Source organism: Phoxinus phoxinus, assembly GCF_949152265.1.
Source record: "Phoxinus phoxinus genome assembly, chromosome: 21".
NCBI lineage: Eukaryota > Metazoa > Chordata > Actinopteri > Cypriniformes > Leuciscidae > Phoxinus > Phoxinus phoxinus.
In genome coordinates, this window is record NC_136896.1 from 21,078,606 (window position 1) to 21,095,234 (window position 16,629).

The window sequence follows — 16,629 nt, forward strand, 5'->3', positions numbered from 1 at the left end:
TTCTCTGTGTGTTTTGTTATTTTATTAAAGGACAATTCTGGTGAAAAATGAACCTAGGGGTAATTAACACATGGTTACCAAGTCGATCGTTCTCTGGGATGTGTTTTCATGATAATCGAATGTAAAGAGTTTCTAAAATCTCTAAAAACAGAGCCACGAATGCCGTGCTAAGTGAGCTGGTCGATAGGAATTACGTTTGTGAAAACTAACGTACCACGGCGTTCGTGGCTCGACTAGTCGAGACTGTTTTCCAAGATGGTTCTTGCCTGTATACGCGTAATGTACTGTCTTTATAAAGTATCTACTTATTAAACTGTCTGTGTACACTTACAAAGTTCTCAATGCTTCGGTTTGCATGTAGGAACAATCATTATGCTACCGCGTTAGTGTGAGGCTATTTTGAGCCTTGTTAGTGGTATTAACTAGCGATTTACTTTTACCTATTATATGCCCCATATACTAGCGTTATAAGCTAATATGTTTTTAGAGATAAAACTCTTTACATTCGATTATCATGAAAACGCATCCCAGAGAACGATCAACTAGGTAACCATGTGTTAATTACCCCTAGGTTAATTTTTCACCGGAATTGTCCTTTAACATTAAAGGATTAGTTCCCCCCAAAATGAAAATTGTCATCATTTACTCTCTCAAGTTGTTTTAAACCTGAAGTTTCTTTCTTCTGTTGAAAATAAAAGTTATGTTGAAGAATGTGGGTAACCAAACAGTTGCTGGTCCTCATTGACTTCAATAGGAAAAATATATACTATAGAAGTCAATGAGGACCAGCAACTGTTTGGATAGCCACATTCTTCAAAATATATATATATTTTTTTTTTTTTTTGTTCAGCACAAAGAAATGAATACAGATTTGGAACAGCATTAGAGTGAGTAAATAATGACAAAATTTTCATTTTTGGGTGAACTATCCCTTTAAGGACAAGCGGTAACATGTTTAATGTAGGCTACTGTCGCTTTAAGACCGGCGCATCTAATGGACACGCATATGACACGCGCCCTATTTTATCTCAAATGTATGTGTGCTTTCACTTTCACCAACTGTGTTTATGTAAACCTTGTGTGTATGTATTTGACAGTATTAACGCAATAAGACTTGAAATATAACTTAGTCCAGTATTCAGGTGCTGTTTGACGTTTTAGTGTGTGTGCTTCAGGTGCATGCGCTCAGAAAAGCACATGTTAGCAACAGCATGCAAATACAATTTTTAACTGGGAAAGCTTTAATGTACAGGCAAATAATTATTTTTTATGTACTGCAGTGTCCCGTGAGTGTAACTCTACCGCTGCGTTAACATGTGATGTGTGAATGTATGTCGCGTTGAGTATTTTGAGATGGAAGCGCCAAAACTGAACTGATAAAATGCACTGCAGCACGATACTACAATATTTCTTCAAAAGCAGATCGTGGAGGCATTTTCATCATCCACGATCAAAAACTGTGATATAGCACACCCCTAATATCACATTTCAAAATTAGGTTCTAATTTCAATTTCTCAATTTTAGCATTCACCATTTATATAATACTGCATATACACCATTTATATACTGCAGGTTATATACCTGCAGCTCAACCTGGCAAAGACTGAGCTTCTCGTCCTCCCTGCCAATCCGTCTCTACAGCACGACTTCACTATCCAGCTAGATTCAACTTTAATCACCCCATCAAGGTCGGTCAGAAACCTTGGAGTAACATTTGATGAGCATCTGACCTTCACAGACCACATCACAAAGACAGCTCGATCATGCAGGTTTGCACTGCACAACATCAGGAAGATCAGGCCCTTCCTAACTGAGCATGCAACACAACTTCTCGCCCAGGCCTTGGTTATCTCTAGGCTTGATTACTGCAATGCTCTTCTAGCCGGTCTTCCATCATGTGCAACTAAACCTCTACAAATGATCCAGAATGCTGCAGCCCGTCTTGTCTTCAACGAGCCCAAAAGGGCCCACGTCACTCCTCTGTTCATCTCTCTGCACCGCTACCACTCGCTGCTCGCATCAAGTTCAAGGCATTGACGCTTGCTTACAGATCGACCACAGGCTCAGCTCCCTCCTACTTTCACTCGCTCCTACGAGTCTACATCCCTACCAGAAGCCTGCGATCGGTCAATGAGCGACGGCTCGTGGTACCATCACAGAGAGCCACAAAATCACTCTCCAGAACATTCTCATTCACGGTTCCTTGCTGGTGGAATGATCTCCCTACCCTCGTCCGGAATGCAGAATCCCTGACCACATTCAAAAGACAACTGAAAACTCATCTCTTCCGTGAGCACTTGACATAAAAAAAATAAAAATAAAACCCTTCTCTTTAATCCTCCCTTGTTTTGGCTTATGCTACTCTGAGTAATGCCAGAACTTTGTATTTTGAGCACTTCTTGCGTTATTTTTGCCTCTTCACGATGACTCGCTTGCTGTAGTCCTCAGTTGTAAGTCGCTTTGGATAAAAGCGTCTGCTAAATGACTAAATGTAAATGTAAATATATTTTTTTAAAGGTTGCGAGGACAACTGTTTTCTTGCCACTATGCATGCTTAAACTGATATATTATAGTCATGTATGAGGAGCACAAACGCAAAAAGTCTTCACGTAAGCATAGTTTCAATGCCACCTGTTACACCTACCTCTGGACTACTTTGGTAATGAAGTCATCAGTGCAGATCAAAGCATCAGATAAACCCTTATAGAGCTTACAGGCTACCTGCATCGAATCAATCACCTCCATCACCACTGAGAGCAAAAACAGACTGAGTCAGACTTTAGAAGAGGCAACTCTGATAACTTAAATGTAAATTGTGAGAGGTAAATATTTTTCCTTACCACATACTAGTGATTCATTTACAGGGTGTTGAAATGACACGCTAAAGCTTGAGTCTGTTAGTGGACACACTTCAAACTGCAGCAGTCCAGGAGTATCTGTTAAAAACATTAAATTATTTGGGTTGGACTTTATTTTACAGTACATGCACTTACATGTACTTTCAATATACTTGACTAAGAAAGTACTGGGTAAAATAAGGTTAAGTTTAGGGTTAAGGTTACATTTAGGGGTAGGTTCAGGGTTAGTACCTAGTTATTACCCAGCTATTGTAATTACTATAATAAGTACATAGTATGTACATGGGGAACAGGAATGTAAAATAAAGTGCTACCATTATTTGCAAAACTCTTTTTGCATTTATGAGCAGAATATATAATTAAGTTAGTATTACAATAGTTGATTTCAGCCAGAAACTCACCAAAGCAAATTAAAATGACAAATTTGGACTTGGACAGGCATTTCCTAATATACAATACTTGCATGATGTTCATAATGCACATGAAGAGATAATAAAAACATTTATTCATTGTATTTCCTAATATACCTAATACCTAATATACCTTTCCATTACCTTCACATATAGATTGAAAAACAGCAATACTTGTGTGACCTGTTAAAAGTACATTACCACCTTATATATATATTAGGGCTGTCAAAAAATATATCGTGATTAATCGCATCCAAAATAAAAGTTTGTGTTTACATAATATATCTGTCTGTACTGTGTATAATTATTTATATATATACAAACACACAAAGTCATGTATATTTTTAAGAAAAATGTGTAATTTATATATAAAATATTTATACATAATATAAATTATATAAATGTATATACAGTATATAAATGCAAATATTTGTTAAATATATACATGAATGTGTGTGTATTTATACATAATAATTATACACAGTACACACATATTATGTAAACACAAACTTTTATTTTGGATGCGGTTAATCATGATTAATCTTTTGACAGCCCTAATATATATATATGAAGACTATATATAAAGACTATATATATATATATAGTTCTATATAGTGAGTACTCAGCTTGTCATGTGATCTTAACATGGTAGCCACCGTGTACAATATCATGTAGAATAAAACTGATATGACTTTATCTCATGAGAGCGGACACTATTTAACATTAATTATATATTACTTTGTCCACCCCAACTCCTACAGCCATAATTATTACGAAAAACAACACACCCACCTTCCTTAATGTAGGTCTTTTTGACGCAGCTGCCAATAAGCGTGTTGTAAGCAGCCTGGTGTCTTATAATGTCTAGGAGAGCAGGCACCTGAGCAGGATGTCTGAAGGGAATCTTTGAAACCAAAGCTCCTTGAAGACACCTCCCATCCTGTACTGGGGCATCACCATTTAGGAAATAACAATGCTGCTGGCCTGGTAAAGACTAGTTGGATAGAAAGACAAACATTTAAAGAATTAGATGAAAATCATAATAATGATATACTTTATACGTTATATACTTTATACTATACAGGGATGTACTTTCATAACTGTCATAAAAGGGACAGATTGTGTTCAAAATACAACACAAACTTTTAAATGTGCAGAATTTTTATTAATATATTAGATGATTCATGTTCTGTTCAGAATATAAGGTAGTTGACAGATTTCTGGATTAAATGATTTCCTAATCAAATTTGGCGTAAAAGAACATTTGTCTGACCTGGGGCCATACTGTATGTATAAAACTTCTCAAAAATGCTCTTAAGAATGGACTTAAGCTTTTGACTTAAGGCCTTGTGTCCACCAAAGCATTTTTAACTTGAGAGCCTTATGCTTGAGAGCCTTATTGCAGTGCAGCGTTTTTTTCAGTTGAGAAGTTTTGCTTGCTATGATACGGAATATCCATGGAAGTGTTACTAGTAGCTCATTTCACAGATAGTTTGTTTCTGTGTTTTTTGTATATAAAACGTTGATACAATGTAAAATATTTGCTCTGGCTCTTGTTTTAAATAATTTATTTCCGTTATGCTTTTTGTTGTCATCTGTTGACTTTGTACAAGCAGAATGTGACATTTGGTTGGTGTGGTATTTGATGAGCCCTGCGTTTATTTGGAAAAATACTCCAGCCACGTTTTTTTGTAGATAATTTAAAAGAGAAGTATTTATAGAGAAGTTAAAAGCAAGTTTTTATATAGTCTAGGACTGACTGAGGTGGCACGAACTAAGGACTACAATGTCAACCCAAAAATGGCCGCCGTCAACCTCCGTTCACAATTTAGCATCTTTAAATGTATTTTCATCATGTTGAAAAAGTTTGGTGAGAATAAAATAAACCACTTAAATGGATAGTTCACTTTGAAACTAAATTTTGGTATGTTTTAGCTTACCTCAAGGGCATCCAAGATGTAGGTGTCTTTTTTTCCGCCGTAGTTTAAATTTTGATATTTTTAGGTCAAACCGTTCTTGTCTGACAGTCATATCATGCAGGTCTATGGTCATTGTCTCAAAGAGCATGCACAATCTAGTGTATATCTATGCACCAGTCTGCGTACACGTCACACAGAAGGAAGCGCCCGCGCCCTCAGATCACTTGGACGTGGCTGTGTTACAAGAGGTAAAAACGATATAAATACTGTTCGTTTTCTCACACAAACCGCTCGTTTCGTGTCTTAGGCCATCAATGTGTACTTACGATGGGGAATTGTTGAATTTGGACGATGGGAATTGTTTTAATTTGGACTCTGTGCATGCTCTTTGAGACAGTGACCGTGGACCTGCATGATATGACTGTCAGACAAAAACGGTTTGACCTAAAAATATCAAAATTGAAACTACTGCGGAAAAAAAGACACCTACATCTTGGATGCCCTTGAGGTAAGCTAAAACATACCAAAATTTAATTTCAAAGTGAACTATCCCTTTAACAGAACTGTTTTGAGCTTGTGCTCCCGCTCTCACACGCTCTTTTGGTCACAACACAGCAGATGGCACCCAGACCTTAACTATGAGTGTGATAAGGCAAACAATTACTAAGGGAAAATGTATTACAGTGTGAAATGATGCAGGCAAAGCAGCACTGCAACAAATTCTACCAAGTAATAGGAAAAATATTCATCAGTCACAGTCACTCCTCGTGTTTACATGACAGGTGACCCAGGGGATGGCACAACATCATACATAAACCTCTAAAATTACTACGCAATAATGTGTGTGTAAGTGTATAAGTGTAAAGTAAATAAGTGTAAACGGAGTACAGTGCAAATCAAATAGCTGTGCTGCTGTCTCTGTGTCTCTTAGAAATCAAAGCTTTGTCAAGAGCTTTGTTAGCCTATACTATCAATAAAATACTGCATCAAACATTTTCTACTATTTGATATGTATATTGAAATGTTTTAAACCTTGAGAGGCTATATGATAAGACTAATATGATACACAAATGACTGACAACTCTATAAATGAAATGAGCGCAGCGCGTCCGTAAATCAAATAGTTGATCTAAATTAAATGTTCTCTCGCATATGTCAGAAATCAGCTTTGTCAAAGGTAGTCTGCGATCAACTAAATCACTACATCATACAGATTTTCTACTATTTTATATGTGTATTTAAATGTTTAAAACATTGTACAATATGATGAATGAATGAGTACCAAGTAAACTATATGAATGAAATGAAGCACGATAGCAAGTCAAATAGCTGCGTTGCCATCTCTAATTAATCATACACATTTTCTACCACTTGATTTGTCTATTTAAATGTTTTAAACATTTCACGATATTATCTTGTCATTCCAACCAATAAACAGCTCAGCGGTTACGTGCAGTGTAGGTCTTACAAAGCTGGCTTGGCTTATGGTAGCAAGAATAAATGTAGCCTACATCTCTACAGCGACGGATTTCAGGTTCGGGTTAGGTTCAGTCTTAGTACCAGTCGGGTCAAACGATCTCAGGTACGGGCCGGGTTCAACGTCAGTTTAAAAGCCAGTGCAGACCACTACATTGGAGCACATTCCTGAATGGCTCATTTTGAGAGACTGTTTCAAATTTATGGGAAAAATAAACGGAGTGGATGGATTTTACTACGATGTGGTGGTTGTGTACACACACAGACTGCAGACACATAAATAAACAATATAAAAGTGATTTTTTCATAATAGGTCCCCTTTAATTAATTTAGTAGATGAGACCTATAGTCTTCTTGACCCATAGTAACCTTTATGAATCAAGAATTTCTTCAATCAAGAATTATTATAGACTAGGAATAAGAGTAAAGTTACATAATTCTTAAAATTTTGACACACTTAAGGCTAAAATTTGACTCCAAGTGGCTTTATACATACGACCCCAGGTCTAAATACAGTATATTGTGTCAATATACCGGTAGACACTGCTAGATATAAAGTGACCTAATATGAAATAAACAAACAATAACTATACAAACGAAAACCCCAGTGGTGTCTAATACTCACTGCATAAAAACGCATTGTTTGGGCCAAAGCAGGAGGACTGGCCCCTCCATCCTCATGCAGTTGGCTCTTAATGATGAGATCATATAGTGGGGACAAGGTGGGTGCAGTCTCAAAAACAGGGATGCCTAAAAAGATTTTAAAAAAATTGTGAAGTAGAGCTAAGGTCATGCAGTCTCACAGACACACATGAGTCATTCTCATATTATTAACTCTTATTTTAATCAAAATTTGTGATACATCATATGATTGACCAGTTAATATCAGAAGCATAATAACTAATAATAACTACATTAATGTAGAAGTCAATAACAGTCATCCATGTTTTGTTTCAAAACAACTAACTTTTGATCAATCATACAGCTAATCATCCAGACAATATTATATTCATACCTGTAGAACTGCCCATTTTTTTAATATATAATGCAGAGAATGGCATCAAGCAATTCATCTTCAGGAAGAAACACGCTGGTAAATCTACACAGTTTGAGTTTGTTACGGAAGAAAATGATGGAGTCCTAGGGAAAAAAAAACAGTTATTAAATAACTATATGACATGACTCCAAACATCACATTATATTGATTTTCAAATATCTTGCAAGAATAAAGACTTGGATAAATACTTAACAGTAAATAATTATTATAAATCAATACATTTTACAGCAGTAAAATCCTGTGTTTTAAATAACTTCTATTTAAACATTTCACATGATATTTATGATATAAATAGCTCGTGGTCAAGTATGCAGCAAAATTCTGCTTTTCTCATCTGCGTTCCATGGACAAGGTTCCCACTCTTTCATGAACATCAGATTCAAGGACTTTTTAAAGCACCTTTTGTTTTATATCAAGTACAATAAAGACAATAAAGATGGGTTTGTTACTGCCAACCTGGACTGTCTATCATTACTGCAGTAATGTTAAGGCATAAACTGACAACTAAAATCAAATTTAAGGTGCATATGACTTTTTAAATCCATTGAGGAGAGAAGGCTGGTAGAGTGAACGAGAGATGCCGTTTGCAGCTTTCTTATTCCTGCTGTTAAAGGGGTGGTATAATGCCCTTTTCACAAGATGTAAAATAAATCTCTGATGTCCCCAGAGTGTGTATGTGAAGTTTTAGCTCAAAATACCCCACAGATTAGTTTTATATAGCATGTTAAAGTTGTCACTTTTTGAGGGTGAGCAAAAACGCACCATTTTTGCGAATGTCCCTTTAAATGCAAATGAGCTGCTGCTCCCGGCACAGAGGGCGGAGCTCCAATAGCTCCTATTACCTCACACAGACATGCACTGGAAATTTCAAAAACGTTTAGCCTTTTATGGTTAAACCGGAGTCACAAAGATGGAGACTCAAGAAGTGACAACATGTAGACAACATTTGGTTAGCTGATGAATTTATGTAGCTTATGTGTAGTTATCTTCAAGTCATTGATTAGCATTGATTATCTGTCTTGATAATCTATAAATCGTGTTCCGGGGGCGGGGTTTATGCAAATTTTAGACTTAGTGATGTCACTAACCTGGGAGGAAACCGCATACGCATAACAATTAACAGAAAAGAAAGAAAGAAAGAAAAAAAGAATATATAAAAATATACCAAAAATAAACTATGATTACAAACAATATTAAGAATATCACAGCTCAGCTTAAGTTAAAAGCCAGTGCAAAAAGAAGAGTTTTTAAAAGTGATTTAAATTTCTCGAAAGAGCTAACTGCTTTAATATTAAGAGTAAGAGAATTCCAGAGCTTAGGACCGATTACTGAAAAAGCTCTGTCCCCTCTAGTTTTCAGTCTAGATCTTGGACAGTCTAAAAGCAACTGGTCAGTGGACCTAAGTGCTCTGACCGGGGTATGTAAAAACTAAAGCATAATCCAGGCTTAATCTAAGCCCCGTCTGTGAAACTGGGCCAATATTTTTTGGAACCTTGATTAAAGGTGGGGTATGTGATTTGCAAAACGGCTGGCAGATTTTGAAAATACACAACTCAAATGGTCCTACCTTCTTTCCTTTGACTCCACCCATTCAAAGAACATGGACATGGATGGGGGAAGGGGGGGATGGTACGACCGATTGATTGACGCACTTACTGTCCAATGATTCTAGGTGGTCTTGGAAATGATTGGCTGAAGTTTTTCGAGTCCTGCCCGTTCCACAGATGATTAAATTGCTTAATTTTTATTTCAGTGCTTCTAACTCAGTGGCTGTAAGTGGGTTAGGAATAGGATTTTAAGTGATTTTGAAAAAATGGCCAAAAAAGAGAATTACATACCCCACCTTTAACCAATTTTTATGTAGCTCAATAATGTGCCAAGCATCATTTAATTTGCATTTCCCTAAAACTGAGCAAGTTAAATAGCTACAAGTATAATAGCCCTCCCCCTCACTAGTGGCGTTTCGTTCTGGCAGCGCATAAAGGCCAATTTTTGTAATAGCACAAAGCTACTCTAACAAAATTTAGTTCATGTTTATTTCAAGGACTTTCAAGGACCCATGTTTGTTTATGCATACTTTCCAGCCCTTGAATCCATGATGTGTCTGAAATTCAAGTACTTACAAGAAGCGTGGGAACCCTGCATGGAAGAGATTACACAAGATTACACCATGGTAGTTACACCAGAATTGTCATTATTGTTGATTTCATTGTTGTCCTTTAATTCCCCAAAGATCTAACCCTTTGTTGTCGACTGGATGGGATCCTGTGATAAGCGGAGCAATGGGAAGCTTGTAAACCGATGTTGTGCCCTCAACAGTCACTGACACACTCACGCCTAAAGTACGGGGAACTGCATAATACAAGAGGAGAAAATAATCAATGACCTTGAAGTAAATAAACACTAGATTGACACTTAAATGAACATTCAACTATTTTGTTGATATGATTAATAAAACATTTTCTTACTATTGACATCAGTGAAGTTCAGTTGGGCTCCTGTTCCCTCTTCAAATATATCATTTGGAGAAACGTAACACTGTAGAGATACTAGATGACCGCCGCTCCTCGCCGTCAACAGACCCACACTACCATGAAGTATGGTCTCCACAGTGTTGGCATTGGTGGCAATCCTATGATATAAATTGCTTGAGTAATTATAACCTTTTAAGAACAAAGAGTACAGTATTTTTCTTATGTACACTATGGTACTGAATGTCAACTGACAGGGATACTAAAATGATACTATTTACAAACATTTAGAACAGGAGAGAGGCCGCACTATGCATAAATAGTCTTTTTATTTGCACAAACGCGTTTCGGCGCGTGCCTTCTGAGTCCTGACCTTGAGCGCTAAATACAGATAACCAACCCAGAAATATAGATAAACAAACCAATTTATGGGGAGTGATGGTTCAAATTGGTCAAAAGTCTTACAAGCAGCTACATAAAACATTTGGTGGAGGTCTTGCTGCTTAAGGATGATCAAGATACTAAAATCAAGGGTTTACTTACTTTCTCCACTAATTTTTGCATGATCACTCAATGTTCTCTATACATTTCTCACATTTTTTGAGTAATCAATGCAGAAATCCAGATATATTCAAAGGGTTCACAAACTTGTGACTGACACTGTATGGATGCTATTAATAACAGCTTCTAATGGTTAAAAAACAAAGCAGCTATGGTTATCTGTTGTCAAGGTTTCTACAAGCTATTTCATAGTTATGTCATTGTTCATTTCTCAAGTCACAAGTAAAAATGTGGGCTTATTCTGAGAACAATTTGCAACTGGCCACTGTCTCTAGCACCTACCAGCACAATTTCTGTAAAAAAAATACAATAATTACCATATTAATGTCCCATGGTATTAACATAGTTACTTTAAACTTTAAGAATAATATAATAATATCACAATATTATTGTCTATATTATTACAATTGTACCATGTCCAAAAATGGTCATTGTACTTTTTTTGCTAGTGTACGATACTGGGGAAACCGTTTTCTTGACAAATAGAAAAAGATATAAAAAAATGTGCCTGAACATATGCATCATCTTGGTGAGGTCTAATTCCAGGGACTGAAGCGCCAAATACATCTTTGTCTTTAGTTTGCTGTGGAATAAAATGAGAAAAAAAAGTATTAAAATGCAAACAGAAACAGGAACTACAAGTGTTTAAAGATCCATTTAAAAAAAAAAAAAAAAAAGAGAACGCACTTGTCTCCAGGGAGCTTATATAGGTTAACCAGACCCTTCAGGTGTTTGGAAAACTCATCAAAATTTTTGTCTCTGTAAAAATAAAGGTTAATGTTATGGTAAATACATTTACTGCTTTGTGTGCTTGTACAGTGACAACTTTACTACAGTTGTTGCAACTTGTATAAAATAACTTGTTGAATTCTTGAATCTGACTGGCTCATAGATGACTTTATGATGGCAAGTTGTCTCATTACAGTTGCACATTCTTTCTGGGCACTTTCAAAATAACAGCAGCTTGGTTTGTTTCTAAGCAAAATATTTATTCAGTGACATAATAAATTTCTCACATCTACATTTACACTTATTCATTTAGAAGTGCTAACACCATATGCATAGTGACTTACAAATAATAACAATAGAAGCAGTGAAACTAACAACAGGACAACGATATCCAAGTGCTATGACCCTTCCCAGTTTAATCTAACGCAGTACATGTACTTTTTAAAATGTATTTTTTAAAGATAATATATATAGAATAGAAGATAAAGGGCCCTATTTTAACGATCTGAAATGCAATCAGCAAACGCAAAACGCAAGTAACTTTGTGGGCGGATCCCGGGCGCTGTTGCTATTATACCGGTGGAATATATGACTCTTGCGCCTAATACAAATCTAAAATGGGTTGGTCTGAAGTAGCTTCATTATTCATAGGTGTGGTTTGGGCGTAACGTGAAATAAACCAATCAGAGTGTCATCTCACATTCCCTTTAAGAGCAGGCGCGCTTGTTCCATGGCGGATTGCTATTATAACGCTATTATATAAATTTGCCAGGCGCACGCCAGGAGCGGTTCACAACCGAGGAGACCGACGTTCTCGTCAGGGCCGTAAAAGACAGAGAAGTGACTTTGTATGGGAATAGGAGAAACCCACCCAAATTAGCTTCGGGTTAAACAGGCAAAATTTGGGTTTTGTGTAAGATTTATGCCTATTTTTTTCACATCTTTATGGACACAACAATGATTTCCCTCGTGTGTTAATATTTTTCCTTGTAATAATGTATGATTTGCAAAAAAGAAAATTGCTGCGTCTGTTTAGATTAGATAATTAAAGTGCATGCGCGTTGTTCACACGCTACATAATGGCCAAGCACGCGCCCTTAAAATAGCATATGACTAACATGCAACGCGCCACTGTCTTTAGACTAGGTTTTTCCTGGTCAGTGGCGGAATTGTTTTTTTAAACTGTAAAATAGCACCAGGGAACCTGGGAGCGCAAGTTCATTCCCTAATTTACCGACGTGCGTCTGAGGAGGGAAAAATCCACTGTGCGCGGGTGCAAAATAGGAATGATACATGCGTCGGTGTACAAAGTCGATTGCGCTGGGTGCAAGATAGGGCCCAAAGTGTTCTTATTAATGGATCAGGTGTTGCCAAAAAAGATGCGTCTTCAGCCGTTTTTTGAAAATGGCCACGGATACAGCTCTGGTTGAGTTAGGCAGATCATTCCACCAGCATGGAACAGACCAGGAAGAGGTCAGAGAAAGAGATGTTGTGCCTCTTTGAGATGGCACCACAAGATCTGAATCTCAATTAGTATCCATTACTTTGGGGACATTAGTAAACTAAGGAAATGCAATAGAGCAGATAACATTTTAGCTGTCAAATGACAAAGCATTCTACAGTATCCATCATCAGTAAATGACAAAAAATAGCTATGATATCAAAACCTCTTTGTTAGGCTGGTCTGTTTGTGACGAAGCATATACGATTTGGTGTGCAGTGTGTTTGACTGGGTGCAATCATTTACTAAAGAGATTTTTGAGTCACTATGCAGCAAGTAAACAATCTAGGCTACATAAGCATAAATACATATTCCACTTTGCTGAAAAATGTAATTTCCCTTATATAGTTTGCTTACCGTAAATGCTGTATCAGCTCAGGACAACTCTACATAACAATGAGACAAAATCACAATAAAGTAAGATCACAGGGCATAGACAAACTGCTTTATTATTCTATTCACAATAACCACAAGTCTTCCTCTCACCACAGGGTTTTCACCATGGTGGGCCACTTTGACATCCACAAGCTTTCCTGCTTTATCCAAATGCACCTCAACATAAAACATATCTGAGGTGATATAGCACTCAGTACGTGAGGGGCTCAGGTGAGATCCCAACCTGCAGGCACATAGCACGAGAACACAAGAAAGACCAAACATACCGTTTAGCAAAGTTCTGAAGTTAGGTCAAGTAAAATCAAGTAGAAATAAATCAGAACATGCTAGTAATGTTATGCAAGACACCAAGGCTCCAAAACATGTATCTAGTAATCATTGTGATTTCATAAGAAGCCCTGTATTGAGGATTGTTTTGTTTTCAGAAAATCACTCGAACAATAACAAACGAAGCCTCACTCTCTGTTCCATCACTTGCATGCTATATCCACGTCCGCTTTTAGTTATATAACCAACCAACTTTATGCTGCTAAAATGGACTGTGTGTTGTCACAAAACCAATAGAGATAGATGAATGAGTTTGAACTTGTACTAACTTTTATTGAATTATTATATTAAATAAAACAAATACAATAAATCAAACAAATATGCCAAACCCCACTGATGATACCAAATATTCAGATAAAATAATCCTTCATATGCTCTTTAAATAATCTTTAAACAGAAAAAAACTGCTCACCACATTAAATCCTTGTACTTGGAATCTTTGATAATGTGTGAATGTGTGACAATCTGAATAATCCATTGGGAGCATAGACAGTAAAAGAAACGGACACAGCGACCCCATAGGTTTCAACGGAGAAAAGTGAAGTCAATTAGAAGCACTCACTTCCTGATGGCTGAGCGTACTGCACAGGCTCAAACTGAGCTTGACGACGTAGATGTGACGTGAGCAACCTGTCTGACAGTTGTAAGTCTTCTAGTAGCTGTGCAAAGATAAATCTGAATAATTCCCTTCCGAATCTCGCAGAGACTGAGAGCGTGAGTATTAGCTGTCCATGAGCTAGCAGCAGGATCAACTTTATGACTCTCTATGGGCTTCTCCCTTGACTTTATTGGACTTTATGCCTCCACGTCCCCCCGATTGCTTGCGAGCTTCTCCGCCTGTCAACGGTAATTTCTCGACTGTGCGACAGAGAGTCGAGTGGTTATGACACAATCGTTAGCCTGTTTTTACAAAATTGCTTCTACGGGGCCATAACGTACATTGTTGTGTTTCTTTAGAAATAGTGTTAAAAAAAAAATTGGCCACCAGAGTCAGACTATTAATAGCTAGCGATTATAAGAAATAATATAAAGTTTGCATGATTCTCATAAAGTCTGAGCTTATACTATATATATATATATATATATATATATATATATATATATATATATATATATATATATATATATATATACACACACTACCAGTCAAAAGTTTTTGGACACCCCATGTTTTTCATATATATTACTAAATTATGCAGATGAGTGAAAAGATACTACTGAAAATAGTTGATTGATAGTTTTGATCTGCTATTTGAAATGAAAGAACATGAATTCTTGAACTTTTCCAGTGATGGCCTAAATTATGCTTGTAAATGAGTGAAGTTCTTATGTACCTGTATACAGGTATAATGCTATAAAAGTGAAGTGTCTCAGTCACAGTTGACTGACTGTGCTGTGTCCAGCTGAATTGAATTAGGGCTTAATGGTTTGTCAAATAGTGGGTGTTTTACCCCAGGTTAGGGTCATATTTGCAGGTTTTTATAACATTCAGTGGCAACCATGGGAGGCAAATGTGAACTAACAAGAGAGAATAGGCAAGCTATTGTTACATTGAAGAATGAAGGCATTTCCTTGCCCACAACTGTAGCATACACCAATAAGAAGCATACAGAAACGGGGAAGAATGGTGACCGGAAAAGAACTGGAAGACCACGATCAACAACAAAATCAGAGGACAAGTTTATAAGAATATCCAGCCTATGTAACAGAAAGCTAACTGCACCAGAAATCACAGAACAGTTTAATGCAACTAAAGCTATGCCAGTGTCAACTTCGACAGTGCAGAGGAGACTTCGGGAACCTTGCGTGATGGCGCTAAATTTATTGTAAAATGTTTTATTAATTTCCTTGCAAACATAAACAATAATATTGTTTACCTTTTTTGGAAATTTTCTGATTTTCATTGATAGGAAGTATTTACTGAAGAAAAAAAAAATTCTCCCAGTTAAGAATTATTCTTTTTTATTATTCTTTTCATTGAAATTGGTTTTAAACCTTTCACTCTTTTTCCCTTACTCAGTTGAGTGACAAAGTACTCACATCACTAGTTGAAATCAGCTTTCAATGATAAAAAATATTTATAAAACATATTTCTCTCTTTGAAAAAAAAGTTTATTTCCATTGAGATTTGTTTTAACCATTTTAAACAAAAGGAAGTCTTCACATAATTAGCCTACCTGCCTACACTGAGACCAACACTTAGTCGTCACCACAGTTCACAATTGGTGTACAATCACTGAAATGACACTTAGCTGTTCCACCACATATAGGCTTACACCCCACACGTCTGTGTCAGTCTCTTCTCCCCTGCTTGCCAAAAAGCCGCAGACGCCAAACCCCACTGTACAAAGGGAAGATGTGGACGCCTGCCTTAGAGGCATTACAGACTGCATCACTACAAAGATTGAAAGACAATTGAACTGCTATTATTTTTAATAATAATCATAATTCTGAGAAGATTCCTGACACACGATTCAAGCCAGAACCACAATCACGTTGAACTAGCCAAGATCACCAGTTCCCTGAGCATAACCTTCACAACCCAGCTAAAACTAAGCGACAAGCCCATCACCCACCTTCAGGAGGAGCTGACACGTGCACAAAGCTGCATAGACAAGCTGGCAGTGAAACTCCAGGATGACTTCAAGCGTCAGACCACTGAGTTCCTGAGAAAGCTGATGCACAACCAATGTTATACAGACCAGCTCAAAGTGAAAGCTCAAGACAAACTCAAAGTGCCCGACGAAGTGGAGCAAGAAACAAAGAAACAAGTTGACAAGCTCCAAGAAGCCCTTGCAGTCACTGAATGTGACAAACAAGAATTAAAGACTGTCCAGAAGTAGGGAGGGCGAAAACTAAAACATTTCTTGACCGACCACCGAGCCTCATTAGCCGGTTGAAACCGGTTAACCAATTAGTTTAA

General features: G+C 36.9%; 1 protein-coding gene across 1 annotated transcript in view; it reads right to left on the reverse strand.

Annotated features, from left to right (window-relative positions):
* med1 (mediator complex subunit 1) overlaps positions 1-16,629 on the reverse strand; it is a 67,031-nt gene that overhangs the window by 35,487 nt on the left and 14,915 nt on the right. The window contains exons 5-15 of the mRNA XM_079595183.1: positions 13,470-13,602; positions 13,341-13,369; positions 11,441-11,512; positions 11,262-11,336; positions 10,190-10,353; positions 9,962-10,073; positions 7,680-7,804; positions 7,290-7,414; positions 4,062-4,263; positions 2,842-2,937; positions 2,646-2,751 (exon numbers count right to left, since the gene is read on the reverse strand). Coding sequence (XP_079451309.1) covers positions 2,646-2,751; positions 2,842-2,937; positions 4,062-4,263; positions 7,290-7,414; positions 7,680-7,804; positions 9,962-10,073; positions 10,190-10,353; positions 11,262-11,336; positions 11,441-11,512; positions 13,341-13,369; positions 13,470-13,602 — 1,239 coding nt within the window. The remainder of the gene's footprint in view (positions 1-2,645; positions 2,752-2,841; positions 2,938-4,061; positions 4,264-7,289; positions 7,415-7,679; positions 7,805-9,961; positions 10,074-10,189; positions 10,354-11,261; positions 11,337-11,440; positions 11,513-13,340; positions 13,370-13,469; positions 13,603-16,629) is intronic.